The following is a 22,578-nucleotide window of genomic DNA, read 5'->3' on the forward strand; positions in this document are numbered from 1 at the left end:
CTACAATAAGCATCATAATTTTAATTTTAAAAATAGGGATAGGTAGGCACTGAGGTAACTTAAAGACCCGTGCTTTTAGACTGCTGAGAATTTGCTGTTATTCTCATACATGTTAGCTAAATAGCAACCACAGAGTACCTATCACCAAATGCTGTATAAGTACCTTAAATATTCATGACATTTCTGCTGTACAACATTGTATTCCACATAAATGGTGTTCCTCAGAGTTCTGCGATATGCAGACTCTGTATACTTATTTTATTTAACACTTATGATATTTTTAAGAAGGTATTAACCATATTTTAGAAACAATATAGCTAACATTAAGAATGAGATTAGGCCAGGCATGGTGGCTCACACCTCTAATCCCAGCACTTTGGGAGGCCAAGGCAGGTGGATCACCTAAGATGAGGAGTTCAAGACCAGCCTGACCAACATGGAGAAACTCCATGTCTACTAAAAATATAAAATTAACTGGGCATGGTGGCACTTGCCTTAATCCCAGCTACTCAGGAGGCTGAGGCAGGAGAACCACTTGAACCCAGGTGGGGTGGGGGTGGGGTTGCAGTGAGGTGAAATCACGCCATTGCACTCCAACCTGGGCAACAAGAGCAAAACTCTGTCTCAAAACACACACACACACAAAAAAGAATGAGATTAGGCTGGGTGCGGTGGCTCACACCTGTAATCCCAGCACTTTGGGAGGCTGAGGCGGGTGGATCAACTGAGGTCAGGAGTTCAAGACCAGCGTGGCCAACATGGTAAAACCCCATCTCTACTAAAAGTAAAAAATTAGCCAGGTGTGGTGTGCCTGTTGTCCCAGCTACTTGGGAGGCTGAGGCAGGGAGAATCGCTTGAACCCAGGAGGCGGAGGTTGCAGTGAGCCGAAATCGCACCACTGTGCTCCAGCCTAGGCGACAGAGTGAGACTCCATCTAAAAATAAATAAATAAATAAATAAATAAATAAATAAATAAATAAAAACACAAAAACAATGAGATTAATAACTTGCCCAAGATTACAAAGCTATCAAGTGGTAGAGCTGGGATTCAAACTCCAGGAACAATGTTCTCTCCTATGTTGCTATACTCTATTACATTCCACAAAAAGCCAACCCTCCGAGCCCATTATTATCTACAAACTTGATTGGCATACCATCTAGGCCTTATTCTGTGGTCTTGGACTGAACCTTCTAGGCAACTATGTATCATATACCTAGTTTACTTCAAGGTAACAAAAGCCTTCTTAACCATAGTCATTCAGTAAGTAACAAATCCTTACACTGGTAATATCATCCAGCCTACATATCTCTACATTCAAATCCTACCTTCCCCCTCAATAACAACGCTCATAAACTCTTACCATTAATTAATGTCTGAAAAATGACTTCTTAGATTCCATGGGTAGTTTTCTAAAATTAAGTATTAATACTGTTGATTACATATTTAAACAGTATTTGGAGAGCAGAATTGAGCAATGCCTATTGAAATATTTCCATTTGAACCAACAATTCCACTTCTAGCAATTTATCCTATAAAAATCCACATTTCCAAACTGCACAAAAATATACATGCAAAGACGTTTATCACAGCATCATTTGTAACAGCAGAAAGTAGTTCAAATAGTATCAATGCCTGCAAATAGGCAAGTGGACAAAAAACAATATTATGTCAATACAGTGGACTACTATGCAGTTGAAAAAATGAAGCAGTTATAGGTACTAATGAGAGGTGAAGCCATCTGGACTTCCTGGGTCAAGTGCGGATTTGGAGAACTTTTCTGTCTTACAAGAGGACAGTAAAATGCACCAATCAGTGCTCTGCAAAAATGCACATATCAGTGCTCTGTAGCTAGCAAGAGGGTTGTAAAATGCACCAATCAGCGTTCTGTAAAATGCACCAATCAGCACTCTGCAAAATGCACCAATCAGCAGGATCCTATAAGTAGCCAATTGCAGGAAAGATTGAAAAAAAGGGCACTCTGATACAGCAGAAATGGAACATAGGAGGGGCCAATGAGGGAATAAAAGTTGGCCACCCCACCCAGCAGCGGCAACCCGCTCAGGTCCCCTTCCACACTGTAGAAGCTTTGTTCTTTCACTCTTCACAATAAACCTTGCTACCGCTCACTCTATGGATCTGTGCCATCTTTAAGCTGTAACACTCACCGCGAAGGTCTACAGCTTCATTCTTGAAGTCAGCGAGACCATGAACCCGCTAGAAGGAACCAACTCTGGACACATCTTGGGGACTCATTCAGGATATCGCCATGTGGTGAGTACCATCAGACACCTTTTGCTTGCTATTCTGTCCCATTTTTCCTTAGAATTCGAGGGCTAAACACTGGGCACCTGTTGGCCAGTTAAAAGTGACTAGCGTGGCCACAGGACTAAAGACTCAGTGTCAGGTTTTCTGGGAAAGGGCTCTCTAACAACTCCAGACTCTTTGGAGTTGAGAGCGTTGGTTTGCCTGGAACCAGCTTCCACTTTTCCTGTACTTCTGGGCTGAGCCAAGGGTTGACAGAGAGGAAAGACATCCAGCTCTGGGATCCCCACAAAAAGGTGGTTGACCCTACAGCCATGAGTGGAACTCTCAAAGTTACGTAGCCCAAGCAAGACTAGCCCATCTATCCAATCTATCCTGACCCTTGCCTCATGGGTCCTAACACCTGTGAGAAAAACTTCCTCCCACCTCTCTTCTCCGAGGCTAGTCCCGCTTCTAAAAATCACTACCTGTCCCTGGTGCTCTTCCAGTTTCTCTTATAAGAATGATTGCTAGTATAAATTTTGGGGGGAGGCTCCGAGACGGCCAAATAGGAACAGCTCCAGTCTACAGCTCCCAGGGTGAGTGATGCATAAGACCAGTGATTTCTGCATTTCCAACTGACGTACCAGGTTCATCTCACTCGGGCTTGTTGGACAGTGGGTGCAGCCCATGGCATGTGAGCTGAAGCTGGGGGGGCATTGCCTCACCCGGGAAGCGCAAGGGGTAGGGGAATTCCCTTTCCCAGGAATCCAAGGGAAGCTGTGACACACCGTACCTGGAAAATTGGGACACTCCCACCCTAATACTGTGTTTTTTCCAACAGTCTTAGCAAACAGCACACCAGGGGATTTTATTCCGTGCCTGGCTCAGAGGTCCCCACGCCATGCAGCCTCACTCACTGCTAGTACAGCAGTCTGAGATCAAACTGTCAGGCAGCAGCAAGGCTGGGGGAGGGGCGTTTGCCATTGCTGAGGTTTGAGTAGGTAAACAAAGCGGCCGGGAAACTTGAACTGGGAGGAGCCCACCACAGCTCAAGGAGGCCCACCTGCCTCTGTAGACTCCACCTCTGGGGGCAGGGCATGGCGGAACAAAAGGTATCAGAAACTTCTGCAGACTTAAACGTCCCTGTCTGACAGCTTTGAAGAGAGTAGTGGTTCTCCTAGCACGGAGTTTGAGATCTGAGAGCAGACAGACTGCCTCCTCAAGTGGGTTCCTGATCCCCGAGTAGCCTAACTCAGAGGCACTTCCCAGTAGGGGCCGACTGAAACCTCATACAGCTGTGTGCCCCTCTGAGACGGAGCTTCCAGAGGAAGGATCAGGCAGCAACATTTGCCGTTCTGCAATATTTGCCATTCTGCAACCTCCACTGGTGATACTCAGGCAAACAGGGTCTGCAGTGGACCTCCAGCAAACTCCAACAGACCTGCAGCTGAGGGTCCTGACTGTTAGAAAGAAAACTAACAAACAGAAAGGACATCCACACCAAAACCCCATATGTACGTCACCATCATCAAAGACCAAAGGTAGATAAAACCACAAAGATGGGGAGAAACTAGAGCAGAAGAGCTGAAAATTCTAAAATTCAGAGCACCTCTTCTCCTCCAAAGGAATGCAGCTCCTCACCAGCAACGGAACGAAGCTGGACAGAGAATGACTTTGACGAGTTGAGAGAAGGAGGCTTCAGGCGATCAGTAATAACAAACTTCTTTGAGCTAAAGGAGGATGTTCGAACCCATCACAAAGAACCCAAAAACCTTGAAAAAAGATTACATGAGTGGCTAACTAGAATATACAGCGTAGAGAAGACCATAAACGACCTGGTGGAGCTGAAAACCATGGCACAAGAACTATGTGACGCATGCACAGGCTTCAGTAGCTGATTCAATCAAGTGGTAGAAAGACTATCAGTGATTAAAAATCAAATGAATAAAATGAAGCCAGAAGAGAAGTTTAGAGAAAAAAATAGTAAAAAGAAATGAACAAAGCCTCTGAGAAATACGGGACTATGTGAAAAGACCAAATCTATGTCTGATTGGTGTACCTGAAAGTGACGGGGAGAATGGAACCAAGTGAGAAAACACTCTGCAGGATATTATCCAGGAGAACTTCCCCAACCTAGCAAGGCAGATCAACATTCAAATTCAGGAAATACAGAGAATGCCACCAAGATACTCCTCGAGAAGAGCAACTCCAAGACACATAATTGTCAGATTCACCAAAGTTGAAATGAAGGAAAAAATGTTAAGGGCAGCCAGAGAGAAAGGTCGGGTTACCCAAAAAGGGAAGCCCATCAGAATAACAGTGGATCTCTCGGCAGAAACCCTACAAGCCAGAAGAGAGTGGGGGCCAATATTCGACATTTTTAAAGAAAGGAATTTTCAACCCAGAATTTCATATCCAGCTAAACTAAGCTTCCTAAGTGAAGGAGAAATAAAATCCTTTACATACAAGCAAATGCTGACAGATTTTGTCACCACCAGGCCTGCCCTACAAGAGCTCCTGAAGGAAGCACTAAACATGGAAAGGAAAAACCGGTACCAGCCACTGCAAAAACATGCCACATTTTAAAGACCATCGATGCAAGGAAGAAACTGCATCAACTAACGAGCAAAATAACCAGCTAACATCACGAAAGGATCAAGTTCACACATAACAGTATTAACCTTAAATGTAAATGGGCTAAATGCTCCAATGAAAAGACAGAGACTGGCAAATTGGATAAAGAGTCAAGACCATCAGTTTGCTGTATTCAGGAGACCCATCTCACATGCAGAGACACACATAGGCTCAAAATAATGGGATGCAGGAAGATCTACCAAGCAAATAGAAAACAAAAAAAGGCAGGGGTTGCAATCCTAGTCTCTGATAAAACAGACTTTAAACCAACAAAGATCAAAAGAGACAAAGAAGGCCATTACATAATGGTAAAGGGATCAATTAAACAAGAAGAGCTAACCTTTTGGGAGGCCGAGACGGGCGGATCACGAGGCCAGGAGATCGAGACCATCCTGGCTAACACGGTGAAACCCCGTCTCTACTAAAAAATACAAAAATCTAGCCGGGCGCGGTGGCAGGCGCCTGTAGTCCCAACTACTCGGGAGGCTGAGGCAGGAGAATGGCGTGAACCCGGGAGGCGGAGCTTGCAGTGAGCTGAAATCCGGCCACTGCACTCCAGCCTGGGCGGCAGAGCGAGACTCCGTCTCAAAAAAAAAAGAAGAGCTAACCTAAATATATATGCACCCAATACAGGAACACCCAGATTCATAAAGCAAGTCCTTAGAGACCTACAAAGAGACTTTGACTCCCACACAATAATAATGGGAAACTTTAACACCCCACTGTCAACATCAGACAGATCAACAAGACAGAACGTTAACAAGGATATCCAGGAATTGAACTCAGTTCTGCATCAAGCGGACCTGATAGACATCTACAGAACTCTCTAACCCAAATGAACAGCATATACACATCACACTTATTCCAAAATTGACCACATAGTTGGAAGTAAAGCACTCCTCAGCAAATGTAAAATAACAGAAATTATAACAAACTGTCTCGCAGACTACAGTGCAATCAAACTAGAACTCAGGATTAAGAAACTCAATCAAAACCGCTCAACTACATGGAAACTGAACAACCTGCTCCTGAATGACTACTGGGTGCATAACGAAATGAAGGCAAAAATAAAGATGTTCTTTGAAACTAAGAAGAACAAAGACACAACATACCAGAATCTCTGGGACACATTTAAAGCAGTGTGTAGAGGGAAATTTATAGCACTAAATGCCCACAAGAGAAAGCAGGAAAGATCTAAAATTGACACCACACCCTAACATCACAATTAAAAGAACTAGAGAAGCAAGAGCAAACACGTTCAAAAGCTAGCAGAAGGCAAGAAATAAGTAAGATCAGAGCTGAACTGAAGGAGATAGAGATACAAAAAACCCTTCAAAAAATCAATGAATCCAGGAGCTGGTTTTTTGAAAAGATCAACAAAATTGAGAGACCTCTAGCAAGACTAATAAAGAAGAAAAGAGAGAAGAATCAAATAGATGCAATAAAAAATGATAAAGGGGATATCACCACCGATCCCACAGAAATACAAACTACCATCAGAAAATACTATAAACACCTCTACACAAATAAACTAGAAAATCCAGAAGAAATGGATAAATTCCTGGACACATACACCCTCCCAAGACTAAACCAGGAAGTTGAATCCCTGAATAGACCAATAACAGGCTCTGAAATTGAGGCAATAATTAATAGCCTACCAACCAAAAAAAGTCCAGGACCAGACGGATTCACAGCTGAATTCTACCAGAGGTACAAAGAGGAGCTGGCACCATTCCTTCTGAAACTATTCCAATCAACAGAAAAAGACGGAATCCTCCCTAACGCATTTTATGAGACCAGCATTATCCTGATACCAAAGCCTGGCAGAGACTCAACAAAAAAAGAGAATTTTAGACCAATATCCCTGATGAACATCAATGCAGAAATCCTCAATAAAATACTGGCAAACCGAATCCAGCAGCACATCAAAAAGCTTATCCACCACGATCAAGTTGGTTTCATCCCTGGGATGCAAGGCTGGTTCAACATACGCCAATCAATAAACGTAATCCAGCATATAAACAGAACCAAAGACAAAAACCATATGATTATCTCAATAGATGCAGAAAAGACCTTAAATTTCAAAAGTCCTTCATGCTAAAATCTCTCAATAATTGTATTGAGAGGTATTGATGGGATGTATCTCAAAATAATAAGAGCTATTTATAACAAACCCACAGCCAATACCATACTGAATGGGCAAAAACTGGAAGCATTCCCTTTGAAAACTGGCACAAGACAGGGATGCCCTCTCTCACCACTCCTATTCAACACAGTGTTGGAAGTTCTGGCCAGAGCAATCAGGCAAGAGAAAGAAATAAAGGGTATTCAATTAGGAAAAGAGGAAGTCAAATTGTCCCTGTTTGCAGATGACATGATCGTATATTTAGAAAACTCCATCGTCTCAGCCCAAAATCTCCTTAAGCTGATAAGCAACTTCAGCAAAGTCTTAGGATACAAAATCAATGTGCAAAAATCACAAGCATTCCTATATACCAGTAACAGACAGACAGCCAAATCGTGAGTGAACTCCCATTCACAATTGCTTCAAGGAGAATAAAATACTAGGAATCCAACTTACAAGGGATGTGAAGGACCTCTTCGAGGAGAACTACAAACCACTGCTCAGTGAAATAAAAGAGGATACAAACAAATGGAAGAACATTCCATGCTCATGGATAGGAAGAATCAATATCATGAAAATGGTCATACTGCCCAAAGTAATTTGTAGATTCAATTCCATCCCCATCAAGCTACCAGTGACTTTCTTCACAGAATTGGAAAAACTACTTTAAAGTTCATATGGAACTAAAAAAGAGCCCGCATTGCCAAGACAATCCTAAGCCAAAAGAACAAAGCTGGAGGCATCACACTACCTGACTTCAAACTATACTACAAGGCTACAGTAACCAAAACAGCATGGTACTGGTACCAAAACAGAGATACAGACCAATGGAACAGAACAGAGCCCTCAGAAATAATACCACACATCTACAATCATCTGATCTTTGACAAACCTGACCAAAAAAAGAAATGGGGAAAGGATTCCCTATTTAATAAATGGTGCTGAGAAAACTGGCTAGCCATATGTAGAAAGCTGAAATTGGATCCCTTCCTTACACCTTATACAAAAATTAATTCAAGATGGATTAAAGACTTAAAACCATAAAAACCCTAGAAGAAAACCTAGGCAATACCATTCAGGACATAGGCATGGGCAAGGACTTCATGTCTAAAACACCAAAAGCAATTGCAACAAAAGCCAAAATTGACAAATGGAATCTAATTAAACTAAAGAGTTTCTGCACAGCAAAAGAAACTACCATCAGAGTGAACCTACAGAATGGGAGAAAATTTTCACAATCTACCCATCTGACAAAGGGTTAATATCCAGAATCTACAAAGAACTTAAAATAAATTTACAAGAAAAAAATCAAACAACCCCACCAAAAAGTGGGCAAAGGATATGAACAGACACTTCTCAAAAGAAGACATTTATGCAGCCAACAGACACATGAAAAAATGCTCATCATCACTGGCCATCAGAGAAATGCAAATCAAAACCACAATGAGATACCATCTCACAGCAGTTAGAATGGCAATCATCAAAAAGTCAGGAAACAACAGGTGCTGGAGAGGATGTGGAGAAATAGGAACACTTTTACACTGTTGGTGGAACTGTAAACTAGTTCAACCATTGTGGAAGACAGTGTGGCGATTCCTCAAGGATCTAGAACTAGAAATACCATTGACCCAGTCTTCCCATTACTGGGTATATACTCAAAGGAATATAAATCATGCTGCTATACAGACACATGCACACGTTATGTTTATTGCGGCACTATTCACAATAGCAAAAACTTGGAACCAATCCAAATGTCCATCAATGATAGACCAGATTAAGAAAATGTGGCACATATCCACCATGGAATACTATGCAGTCATAAAAAAGGATGAGTTCATGTCCTTTGTAGGGACATGGATGAAGCTGGAAACCATCATTCTGAGCAAAATTTCATGAGGACAGAAAACCAAACACTGCATATTCTCATTCATAGGTGGGAATTAAACAATGAGAACCCTTGGACACAGGGTGGAGAACATTACACACTGGGACCTGTCGTGGAGTGGAAGGAGGTGGGAGGGATAGCATTAGGAGATATACCTAATATAAATGACGAGTTAATGGGTGCAGCACATCAACATGGCATATGTATGCGTGAGTAACAAACCTGCACGTTGTGCACATGTACCCTAGAACTTAAAGTGTAATTTAAAAAAGGTATAAATATTAGTTCATTGTTCATAATAAATAATTAATTTCAGGACTCTGTTCCCTTCTTTAGACACGCGGGCTCACTGATCAAAGACATAATTTTTGCCCAAAGCCCCTTCACAGAGGGGGGACTATCTGGAATTTTAAGATCCCTCCTCAGACTAGCAGACCTAACAAAGGCTATTTCCGAAGCTAGGATATGGGGAGCCTCAGAAATTATATCCTTCCTATTCATATGATAAGAAGAGAGGACAAAAAGCGTCACTCTTCCAACCCTGGAGATCCCTTCCCTCCCTCGGGGTATGACCCTCCACTCCATTTTGAGGCATATCATCTTTATAGGACAAGAGTAAGGTCCCAATACCAACAAGAGAAAATGCTTAGGACTCTAACAGGTTTTCGAGAATGTGTCAGTAAAGGCCACTAAATCCGATTTTTCTTGGTCCTCTTTGTGGTCTAAGAGGAAAGGCAAGGGTACAGGTTTTCGAGAATGCCACTAAATCCGACCTTCCTTGGTCCCCTTTGTGGTCTAGGAGGAAAACCAGTGTTTCCGCTGTTGCTTCGGTGAGCACAACTATTCCAAACAGCAGGGTCCAGGGACCGTGTGGGTCTTGGGTAGGGGGAGAAAAAAAAAATACATGGGCGGTTTTTTCTTTCAGACGGAAAACACTCAGGCATCAACAGGCTCACCCTTAAAATGTATCCTAAGCCATTGGAACCAATTTGACCCAAAAACCCTGAAAAAGAAGTGGCTTATTTTTTTCTGCACTACGCCTGGCCCCAATATTCTCTCTCTGATGGGGAAAAATGGCCAACTGAGGGAAGTATAAATTACAATACTATCCTGCAGTTTGACCTTTTCTGTAAGAGGGAAGGCAAATGGAGTGAAACACCTTATGTTCAAGCTTTCTTTTCATTGAAGGATAATCCACAACTATGCAAAGCTTGCAATCCACATCCCACAGGAGGACCTCTCAGCTTACCTCCATATCCTAGCCTCCCTACAGCTCCCCTTCCTATTAATGATAAGCCTCCTCTTATCTCCCCCACCCAGAAGGAAACAGCAAGAAATCTCCAAGGGACCGCAAAACCCCCCAGGCTATCGGTTATGTCCCCTTCAAGCTGTAGGGGGAGGGGAATTTGGCCCAACCCAGGTACATGTCCCTTCTCCCTCTCTGATTTAAAGCAGATGAAGGTAGACCTGGGGAAGTTTTCAGATAATCCTGATAGGTATACCGATGTCCTACAAGGTCTAGGGCAAACCTTCAACTTCACTTGGAGAGATGTCATGCTATTGTTAGATCAAACCCTGGCCTTTAATGAGAAGAATGTGCTTTAGCTGCAGCCCGAGAGTTTGGAGATACCTGGTCTCTTAGTCAAGTAAATGATAGAATGACAGCCAAAGAAAAGGACAAATTCCCTACCGGTCAGCAAGCCATCCCCAGTATGGATCCCCACTGGGATCTAGACTCAGATCATGGGGACTGGAATCACAAACATCTGTTGACCCGTGTTCTAGAAGGACTAAGGAGAATTAGGAAAAAGCCCATGAATTATTCAATGATGTCCACCATAATTCCGGAAAAGGAAGAAAATCTTACTGCCTTCCGAAAGCAGCTATGGGAGGCCTTAAGAAAATATACTCCCCTGTCACCCAACTCCCTCGAGGGTTAATTCATCCTCAAAGGTAAGTTTATTATGCAATCAGCTGCAGATATGAGGAGAAAGCTCCAAAAGCGACCCCTGGGCCCTGAACAAAATCTGGAGGCATTATTAAACCTGGCAACCTCAGTGTTCTATAATAGGGACCAAGAGGAACAGGACGAAAAGGAAAAGCGAGATAAGAGAAAGGCCGCAGCCTTAGTCATGGCCCTCAGACAAACAAACCTTGATGGTTCACGGAGGACAGAAAATGGAGCAGGGCAATAACCCGGTAGGGCTTGTTATCAGTGTGGTTTGCAAGGACACTGTAAAAAACATTGTCCAATGAGAAACAAGCTGCCCCCTCACCCATGTCCACTATGCCAAGGCAATCCCTGGAAGGCACACTGCCCTAGAAAACAAAGGTTCTCTGAGACAGGAGCCCCCAACCAGATGATCCAACAACAGGACTCAGGGTGCTCAGGGCAAGCACCAGCTCACAACATCAACCTCACTGAGCCCCGGTAAATTTAACCATCAAGGACCAGGAAATTGACTTCCTCCTGGACACCAGCGCAGCCTTCTCAGTGTTAATCTCCTGCCCCAGGCAGCCAACCTCAAGGTCCATTACCATCTGAGGAATCCTGGGAGAGCCTGTAACCAGGTATTACTCCCACCTGCTCAGTTGTAATTGGGAGACTTTGCTCTTTTCACACGCCTTTCTTGTTATGCCTGAAAGTCCCACACCCTTATTAGGAGGGACATATTAGCCAAAGCTGGAGTTATTACCTGCATGAATATGGGAAACCAGTTACCCATTTGTTGTCCCCTACTTGAGGAGGGAATCAACCCTGAAATCTGGGCATTGGAAGGACAATTTGAAGGACAAAAAATGCCACTCAGTCCAAATCAGGCTAAAAGACCCCACCACTTTTCCTTATCAAAGGCAATATCCCTTAAGGCCTGAAGCTCATAAAGGATTACAGGATATTGTTAGACATTTAAAAGCTCAAGGCTTCGTAAGAAAATGCAGCAGTCCCTGCAACACCACAATTCTTAGGAGTACAAAAACCAAACAGTCAGTGGAGACTAGTGCAAGATCTTAGACTCATCAATGAGGCAGTAATTCCTCTATATGCAGTTGTACCCAACCCCATACTCTGCTCTCTCAAATACCACAGGAAGCAGAATGGTTCACTGTTCTGGACCTCAAGGATGCCTTCTTCTGCATTCCCCTGCACTCTGACTCCCAGTTTCTCTTTGCCTTTGAGGATCCCACAGACCACACATCCCAACTTACGTGGACAGTCTTGCCTCAACGGTTTAGGGATACCCCTCATCTGTTTGGTCAGGCACTGGCCCAAGATCTAGGCCACTTCTCAAGTCCGGGCACTCTGGTCCTTCAGTATGTGGATGATTTACTTTTGGCTACCAGTTCAGAAGCCTCATGCCAGCAGGCTACTCTAGATCTCTTGAACTTTCTAGCTAAGCAAGGGTACAAGGCGTCTAAATTGAAGGCCCAGCTCTGCCTACAACAAGTCAAATATCTAAGCCTAATCTTAGCCAGAGCAACCAGGGCCCTCAGCAAGGAACGAATACAACCTATACTGGCTTATCCTTGCCCTAGGACATTAAAACAGTTGCAGGGGTTCCATGGGATCACCAGCTTTTGCCAACTACAGATCCCCGGCTACAGCAAGATGGCCAGGCCACTCCATACACTAATCAAGGAGACCCAGAGGGCAAATACTGTATCTAGTAGAATGGGAACCAGAGGCAAAAATAGCCTTCAAAACCTTAAAGCAGGCCCTAGAACAAGCTCCAGCCTTAAGCCTTCCCACAGGACAAAGCTGCTCTTTATATGCCACAGAGAGTGGGAATAGCTCTTGGAGCACTTACTCAAACTCATGGGACAATCTCACAACCAGTGGCACACCTAAGTATGGAAATTGATGTAGTACTAAAAGACTGGTCTCACTGTTTACAGGTAGCTGTGGTGGTGACCATCTTAGTATCAGAGGCTATCAAAATAATACAAGGAAAGGATCTCACTGTCTGTACTACTCATGATGTAAATGGCATACTAGGTGCCAAAGGAAGTTTATGGCTATCAGACAACTGCCCGCTTAGATATCAGGCGCTACTCCTTAAGGGACCAGTGCTTCAAATATGTATGTGTGCAGCCCTCAACCCTGCTACTTTTCTCCCAGAGGATGGAGAACCAATCGAGCATGACTGCCAACAAATTGTGGCCCAGACCTATGCTGCCCAAGAGGATCTCTTTTAAGTCCCCTTAGCTAATCCTGACCTTAATCGACGAAGTCCGTTTGTGGAGAATGGGATACGAAGGGCAAGTTATGCCACAGTTAGTGATGTAACAGTACTTGAAAGTAAGCCTCTTCCCCAAGGGACCAGCACCCAGCTAGCAGAACTAGCGGCACTTACCCGAGCCTTAGAACTGGGAAAGGAAAAAAGAATAAATGTGTATACAGATAGCAAGTATGCTTATCTAATCCTACATGGCCATGCTGCAATATGGAAAGAAAGGGAGTTCCTAACCTCTGAGGGAACCCCCATTAAATACCTCAAGGAAATCATGAAGTTATTGCACGCAGTGCAAAAACCCAGGGAGGTGGCAGTCTTACACTGCCAAAGCCATCAAAAAGGGGAAGGAAAAAAGGCAGAAGGAAACCATCGGGCAGACTCTGAGGCCAAAACTGCTGCCAGGCAGAACCTCCTGTTAGGAATACCTATGGAAGGACCCTTGGTATGGAACAACCCTCTCCAAGAGATTAAGCCCCAGTATTCTCCGACTGAAACAGAATGGGGACTTTCACCGGGGCACAGTTTTCTCCCCTCGGGGTGGTTAATGACAGAAGGGGGAAAGGTATTCATACCCAAAGTGAGCCAGTGGAAAATACTTAAGACCCTCCACCAAACTTTTCATATAGGTATTGAGAACACTCATCAAATAGCCAAATCCCTATTTACAGGGCCAAATCTCCTCCAGACCATCCAGCAAGTAGTCAAAGTCTGTGAGGTGTGCCAAAGGAATAATCCCTTGGTCCATCATAAGGCCCCTCTGGGGGAACAAAGAATAGGGCACTATTCTGGAGAGGACTGGCAGTCAGACTTCACCCATATGCCTAAGTCAAGGGGATTTCAATACTTGTTGATCTGTGCTGATACCTTTACAAATTGGACAGAAGCCTTCCACTGCAAGACAGAGAAGGCTGAGGAAGTGGTTAAAGTCCTAATTCATGAAATAATTCACACGAGCAATTAAAAGCCCATACACGGCCCTGTAACCACAAATACCATCTTAACTTTCCAAGCCCCTTTATGCATCCAGCGCAACCTGTTATCAGGCCTGGCCCTGGGGCACCTACTATCCCATCAGCATAATTACACCCTACAACTTCAAGCCCCAACTGATCATAGCAACTTCCAAGTCACCCAAACAGCTCCATTCAGATGGTTTGTCTGCTTCTCAGGGCCTCCCAAAATCATCACTTCCTCCCTGCTTAACAAACAGTTCAGGTTTTGTAATGGCAAACATACTCCCTGCATGACCATTCACCTCTGGACCCCCTGCAGCAGCGCCCCCACCACTAGTGAATGCCTTCTCATCTCCTCTTTCAATTACTCTCTTGAATGCTTCCTAGTAGATACAAAATAGTTTTTTCTCCAGTGGGAAAATAGAACACAGGGAGCCACTCAGTTTGCTCCCAACACCCCTTTCCAGCCACTCACCGGAGCTACCTTGGCAAGTACTTTAGGAGTATGGGAAAATGAAAACAACAAATTCATATACCTTTTTAACATACACAACCAGTTCTGTCTACCCAGCCAAGCCATATTATTCTTATGTGGATCTTCAACCTATATCTGCCTCCCAACTAGACAGGCACCTGCAGCTTAGTCTTTCTAAGTCCCAACATTGACATTGCCCCAGAAAATCAGACCCTATCAGTGCCCCTCAAAATTCAAGTCCGTCAGCGCAGGGCCATACAACTAATACCGCTACTTATAGGGTTAGGAATGGCCACCGCTACAGGAACCAGAATAGCCAGTTTATCTACTTCATTATCCTACTACCACACACTCTCAAAGGATTTCTCAGACAGTTTGCAAACAATAACAAAATCTATCCTTACTCTACAATCCCAAATAGACTCTTTGGCAGCAGTGACTCTCCAAAACCACTGAGGCCTAGACCTCCTCACTACTGAGAAATGAGGACTTTGTACCTTCTTAGGGGAAGTGTTGCTTTTATACTAACCAGTATGAGATGCCACCCAGCATTTACAGGAAAAGGCTTCTGAAATCAAACAATGCCTTTCAAACTCATCCCAAACTCTGGAGTTGGGCGACATGGCTTCTCCCCTTTCTAGGTCCTGTGACAGCCATCTTGCTATTACTCGCCTTCGGGACCTGTGTTTTTAACCTCCTTGTCAATTTGTTTCCTCCAGGATTGAGGTCATCAAGCTACAGATGGTCTTACAAATGGAACCCCAAATGAGCTCAACTCACAACTTCTACTGAGGACCCCTGGACCAACCCACTGGCCCTTTGACTGGCCTAGAGAGTTCACCTCTGAAGGACACTACAACTGCAGGGCCCCTTTTTCGCCCCTATCCAGCAGGAAGTAACTAGAGCGGTCATTGCCCAATTCCCAACAGCAGTTGGGGTGTCCTGTTTAGAGGGGGGATTGAGAGGTGAAGCCTGCTGGACTTCCTAGGTCGAGTGCGGACTTGGATAACTTTTCTGTCTTACAAGAGGATTGTAAAATGCACCAATCAGTGCTCTGTAAAAACACACCAATCAGCGCTCTGTAGCTAGCAAGAGGATTGTAAAATGCACCAATCAGCACTCTGTAAAATGCACCAATCACAGTTCTGTAAAAGGCACCAATCAGCACTCTGTAAAATGCAAAATGCACCAATCAGCAGGATCCTAGAAGTAGCGAATCACAGAGAGAACTGAAAAAAGGGCACTCTGATAGGAAAGAAACAGAACATGGGAGGGGCCAATAAGGGAATAAAAGCTGGCCACCCCAGCCAGCAGCGGCGGCAACCTGCTCGGGTCCCCTTCCACGCTGTGGAAGCTATGTTCTTTCGCTCTTCAAAATAAACCTTGCTACTGCTCACTCTTTGGGTCTGTGCCATCTGTAAGAGCTGTAACACTCACCACGAAGGTCATAGCTTCATTCTTGAAGTCAGCGAGATCACAAACCCACCAGAAGGAACCAACTCCAGACACACTAACACTTAAAAGACACAATAGGCCGGGCGCAGGGGCTCATGCCTGTAGTCTCAGCAGTTTGGGAGGCTGAGATCAGCACATCACTTGAGGCCAGGAATTCAAAGATCAGCCTGGCCAACATAGCAAAATCCTGTCTCTACTAAAAAGAAAAAAATTAGCCTGGTGTGGTGGCACACACCTGTAATCCCAGCTACTTGGCAGCTAAGACATGAGAATTGCTTGAACCTGGGAGGCAGAGGTTGCAGTGAGCTGAGATCGTGCCACTGCACTCCAACCTGGGCAACAGAGTGAGACTGTCTCCAAAAAAAACAAGTGGCTGGGCAGCTCACACTTGTAATCTCAGCATTTTGGGAGGTCGAGGCAGGCAGATAACTTGAGGTCGGGAGTTCAAGACCAGCCTGACCAACATAAAGAAACCTCATCTCTACTAAAAATACAAAAATTAGCCGAGCGTGGTGGCGCATGCCTGTAATCCCAGGTGCTCGGGAGGCTGAGGCAGGAGAATCGCTTGAACCCGGGAGGCAAAGGTTGTGGTGAGCCAAATCGCACCATTGCACTCCAGCCTGGGCAACAAGAGCGAAACTCCGTCAAAAAAAAAAAAAAAAAAAAAAAGGCAAAAAAAACACATCACAAGTTTGTTAATTATAATACTTTGAAGTGGAAATCACATTTTAGTGATTTTCACATGAATATATACTGCTTTTGTAAGTAGAATAAGCAAAGAAATCAAAACTCAACACACTGATATGTGTGATGGCCCTCAGAATCCCTTAGGGGCTACAGACCTATTGCCCCCTACTCTCTCCACATATGCCTACATTCAAATACTTAAGTGCCTTCTCTGTGTGCAACTTACTAGGCCCTGAGAATAACAGTGACAGAGAGTCCCTGCTTCTGTGGACCTTGTAATCAAAAAGAAAACAAAGTGTGGGAGTACTATGAGGGTGAAAGCATGGCACCCAAATGGAAACGTAGCAGAACCTAACCTCACCTTGAGGAAGAGCCTTAGGAGAGGAGCACCAGCACTTTCTCCTGAGGGCTGACTACCGACAGAATAACGCCATGGCCACTATCACTTTATGCTGACTCTACAGTCTAAAAATCAACCACTGGATGGTGTGTGAACACTGAAAAGAATACCCCTCATTTCCTGAAGCCCAGCAGCACTGTGACAACTGTGGAGGTGGTGATCATGTACACTGTATCCCTTTGATAAAGACAGAGTGGAAACAAAGAACTTATCCAAGGACTGGATCTCTAAGTTGGGAAAGGAGATGCAAATTCTATGCCCTGTCTCAGCATGAAGACAGCTGATGAAAAGGGACCTCAGTGCTTCATAAGTAACTTTCACACCTTTGCACAGTACAACTATCATGCGGAATTTATCCCAGTTGATGACCTAAAAGAAGGAATCAAGTCCTTGCTTATCATTCTCAAACAGGTGATAGACAAGATGAAGAATATCAAGAAGAGAAAGAACCACAGTTCAGCCTAAAACCCCACGTTCACAAAAGAGAAGATTGAAGAAATTACTGCAAACCTTTTATTAATATTTCCTCAAACACCCTCTTGTGCATACTTTTTATTTCCAGTTCCTGCTCCCTAGAAAAACCTGTGGTGCACATATATATATATATATATATATATATATTTTTTTTTTAAACCAGTTCTGTTCATAGATGAAATTCTGAAGTAAAGAGAATCAAATACTTAAAGTATTCATTATCTAGGAAAATGAGGAACTGACATATATAAGCACCCTTGTGTAATCAAGCACTAATTCTTGGTATGCAAAAGAAATAGTACGAGATTCAGGCCGGCGCAGTGGCTCACGCCTGTAATCCCAATACTTTGAGAGGCCAAAGCAGGCAGATCACTTGAGGTCAGGAGTTCGAGACCAGCCTAGCCAACATGGTATAACCCTATCTCTACTAAAAATATAGAAATCAGCTGAGCCTGGTGGTGTGTGCCTATAATCCCAGCTACTCGAGAGGCTGAGACGGGAGAATCGCTTGAACCTGGGAGGCAGAGGTTGCAGTAAGCCTAGATCATGCGACTGCACTCCAGCCTGGGCAACAGAGTGACACTCTGTCTCAGGAAAAAAAAAAAAAAAAAGAAAGAAAAGAAATAGTACAAGATTCATAACGTTTTTAAAAAGTTACTTTAATCAGTCTTTCCATTTCATTCTTCAATTATTGTTTGTCTTATCCTGCCCAATAAGAGCACAGATGTAATTAGTACACCCTTCTGCCACATGTCAGCAGAAATTCCCAAAAGCAAAACCCCACTTCCTCTATAACGACCAATTCCTAAAGACAAATTATCTTCTTTCTCTCTTTTGTAGGGGTTTCTCAGAGGTAAACAGCATGCAATGATTTAATACAGTGCCATGAATATAATTAGACTACGGTCCTAGTTTGCTACTATTTAACTCTGCCAAGTTTCAGTTTTGGTTCCTTGGTATATAAAATGAAAGACTGGAATCTAAAGTTCTCTGAATCACCTTTCATTACTGACACTTAATGACGCATACCGTACACATACAAGTAAAAAAATAAGCATAGAGTTGTGGAAAGAATAGAGTTAAACAGACCTGAGCTAAAACTCCCCCTGACACCTATGGGTTGCCTGGCATTGGACAAATTATTTACTCTTAGATACCTCTTTCCTTATTTGCTACCTGTCTATTATGACCAACAAATAAAAGAATATAAATAATTTGTTAAAAGTGCTTAGCATGGTAAGGCCCCAATCCTCCAGTAAGTGATTCACTCTCACTTACCAGAAAGTTTTCACTCTTGACAGTTCTTTCTTTGTGGGGGGTGGGAAGGGATGGGGAGGGACAGAGTTTCGCTCTGTTGCCCAGGCTGGAGTGCACTGGCAAGGTATCTTGGCTTACTGCAACCTCCACCTCCCAGGTTCAAGCAATTCTCGTGCCTTAGCCTTTCCGACAGTTCTTTCTTAATACTTTTTTTTTTTTGATTATTTATAAATAAACTTCAGTGACTAGATAGGATTTACAGTTTAACAAATTAGGCGGTGATTTCATTCTAACACATTCAGAACTAATTTATAAACATATATGCAGAATAACAACGTAGAATAACAATTTAGAACTGCCAAATAATGTATTAGGTTCTGCACACTGCTGTAACACTGCCTTAACAGTTTTACATACCTTGTATACCATATAAAACTGAAATAGAACTTCATAAAAAGTGAAAAACATAATCTATTCACAACGTGTATGACTAACAACAATATTACATACAAAAAGGACCCCTGCCATTTTATTAAGGGTTATAGAATCTTTTGAATCAATGCTTCCCCTTTTTTTTTTTTACCATCTTTGCAGGTCAGAGTTCCAATAACTGCTAAACAAAATTAATAGAAAGCAAATTCCAAGAGACTTTCAGTAAAGACTGAACACCCCAAAATCATTCAGCATATTTACAATATGTAAATTATCACAAAGCAAAACCTTTATAGAAATCATGAAATACAGCCCAACAGAGTAAAAAGCCTTAGGATAGAAAGTAGTGACTCATTAACAGTAGCATTCGTCGGACAGCTTCAATTGCAACTGTAACAATTGCGTGACTCTGATCTGTTTGTCAACTGTGGCACGTGTTCCCAGTCAGGGATTCTGCTAATTGAAAGTTAGAATCATTAAGACATTTAAAGATTGTGCAGGAACAGCATTATTCGTACTTGGTACTAGAAAGCGGTAAAACTATTCTGACTTGGTTAAATTTAAAAATCTCTTTCAGTTTTAATACACAAGAACTTCACCGTTAGGCCGTGCCCGGTGGCTCACACCTGCAATCCCAGCACTTTGGGAGGCCGAGGCGGGAGGATCGATTGGGCCCAGGAGTTCGAGGTTCCAGTGAGCCGTGATCGCGTCACTGCACTCCAGACTGGGCAACAGAGCGAAACCATACCTCATTCGTTCATTCATTCATTCATAATTAACAAAATAAGTACAACGCACTTCGACATCTAAGCGTATGGAAATCCACGGTACAAACTGGTCCTTCCTCCACATGGAAATTAACTTTAGCTATATTATCTCCCCCACCTAAGAGTCAGTGCCTGAAAGCCCTCCCCCGAAAATTAGTTTGATATAGCTTTTTACCGTGTGACTTAGGTGAAAAGATTCTTTCCTTAAATATGAAAAGAAAAACCACGCAGTAATGACACAAAAAGAATGTGTTCACTGTAAAGTCAAGATTATGAAAGGTTCCCGTGGCTCAGAGGTTTTTTTAGGAGCAATCTGGGGCTACGACTTTTCCCATCACCGCCAGCTGGACCGACAGACGAGGCTGGAAAGGGTGATCAACATACCTGGAGGAAGCTGCAAATTAGCAGGAAACTGGATCGTCGTGGTGTTGGGGGTTTTCACGGCGACTATCTGAGGAGCAGGCAGCCTAGGGCCGCTGCTGAGTTTAGGAGGGGCGCTGACCGGAGCCACTTTGGTCACCAGGGTCCCCACGGGGGACTGCAGGGGCTGGGACGCCGTGGGCTCCACGCAGACGCTGACAGGAGCCTTAGTCACGGCGCCCAGGGCCACAGGAGTGCTCTCCACTCGCACCGGCAGCGCCCCGGCCGGGGCCATGGTCACGGTCCCCGAGGCGCTCACAGCAGCCGGGGAAGCGGCGCCGGCGGGTTCGGTGAGGCCGGCGGGCATCCCCCAGGGGCTCAGCAGCAGCTGCGGCGCTGCGGTTCCAGGAGCAGAGGTGAGGGGAGGCTTGGCGCGTGGCACCCGACTCCGGTGCGGTTCGGGCTCCACAGCATCGCTGGGGAGAGGCGCGGGGGCCGCAGCAGCGAAACCAGTGACGGGCGCCGGCTGCCCGGCAGGACACGCGCGTCCCGGACCTTCCTCCCGTCCGCGCGAGCCTGGGCTGCCCCCGGAGCGACACCCGCCCGACCTCTCGCAGCTTCCTCAGCGGCGCTCACACGTGCGCTGCCTCAGCCCGGCGCCTCACGCTCGGGTCCCGCTGCTGCGGAGCCTGGACGTGCGGCTCCCGGAAGGTCGTAGCTCGCACCTCGAGCCTAACTCTGCGCAGCGGCTCCCCCGCCAGAAATTTCAAAACTACGAACACAGAGCGCCCATAGACCCCTACGCGCGTTTGGCACGGCCCCTCCGCGCGGCCACGCCAGCCATGTTTATATAGCCACGCGGAGACCTCGCGCACGCGCCCAGGCCGCCGCCGCCGCCCCGGGCTTCCCCGGGATCCAGCCGCGTGATTGGTCAAGGAGCGGAGCCGCGCCCGTGACGTCACTGGGGACGGCTCCACGGAGCGTTAGAATTTTCCCCTGAATCCCCAGCAAGGAGGGGCGATACCAGAAACCTATCACGTGGGAGGGGCAAGCCGCACTTAGAAAACTGCGGCATCCGTGTTTCTCTGTGTCCCCCGTTGTTTGTTCCTCGAAAAGCCAGGACTAGACTATCTCCAGGATTCTATTTTTTAAGGAGAAAATGGGGAGGACTGATTTCCGAGAAGAGTGACTCAATAAGAATTCAATCACGCATTTTCACTGGTTTTCTCTGGTGTCTTCACACCGAAGCGTTACTGAAGCGTTGCTAAAATTAGTAATTAGAATTGACGTTGTAAAAATTAAAATGGTGTATAGTTTTATAGTGTGTGAGATGTGCCTATTTTCACATTTTAGAGTTAAACTGCCTAAAATCTTAAATGGAAAATCTTTTCTTCTCTGGTGCTGCTGTAGATGTCTCCGTCACCTCTAAACATTAAAATTGTGTGTCTGTCTTCAAAACCTAATGCTTTTTGATACCTATATAATTAGATTCTAGCACTTAGATATTAAGTGCGATCCTAGACATTATCTGGATAAATAAAAGGTGTTGACTGAATCGATATGAAAAAACTTGCTTCTTTGTAATGCAGTCAGAGAAGATGCCTTAATTTCAAGCTAAAGTCATAATATTGTATGTTTGTACGAACCAACACTTCACTGAAAGGAGATTTTACAAGTAGGCAGATGCTATGATCTGAATGTTGTTGTGTTTCTTGTTTTGTTTTGTTTTGTTTTGGAAACAGGATCTAACTCTGTCACCCAGGCTGGAGTGCAGTGGCACCACTGGCTGATTGCAGCCTCCACCTCCTGGGCTCAAGTGATCCTCCTATTCTCCTACCTCAGACTGCCGAGTAGCTGGAACTACAGGGGAGCGCCACTGTGCCTAGCAAAAACGGGGTCTCCTTATGTTGTTCAGGCTGGTCTCCAATTCCTGAACTCCTGCCTGGGCCTCCCAAAGTGTTGGGATTATACCCTCAACTGACTGTTAAAATGCTAAAGCTGAAGTTGATAGTATTAGAGGGTGGGGCCTTTAAAGGTGGTTAGATCATAAGGGCGGAGCCCTCATGAATGGGATTCCATTCAGGACAAATCATGTTAAAGTGATGAATATGTCAGTTTGATTTAATTATTTCATGACACATGAAAACATCACATGATACCTCATAAATACATACAATTATTATTTGTCAGTTAAATA

The 22,578-nt window shown here is 44.4% G+C and overlaps 1 protein-coding gene across 1 annotated transcript in view; it reads right to left on the reverse strand.

Moving 5' to 3' along the window:
• TAF4B (TATA-box binding protein associated factor 4b) overlaps nucleotides 1–21,243 on the reverse strand; it is a 167,431-nt gene extending 146,188 nt beyond the window's left edge. Inside the window, exon 1 of the mRNA XM_050767138.1 lies at nucleotides 20,406–21,243. Within this exon, the coding sequence (XP_050623095.1) occupies nucleotides 20,406–20,748 (343 nt within the window). The 5' untranslated portion in view covers nucleotides 20,749–21,243. The remainder of the gene's footprint in view (nucleotides 1–20,405) is intronic.
• Nucleotides 21,244–22,578: the final 1,335 nt, after the last annotated feature.

The sequence above is a fragment of the Macaca thibetana genome, chromosome 18 (assembly GCF_024542745.1).
Source record: "Macaca thibetana thibetana isolate TM-01 chromosome 18, ASM2454274v1, whole genome shotgun sequence".
Lineage (NCBI taxonomy): Eukaryota > Metazoa > Chordata > Mammalia > Primates > Cercopithecidae > Macaca > Macaca thibetana.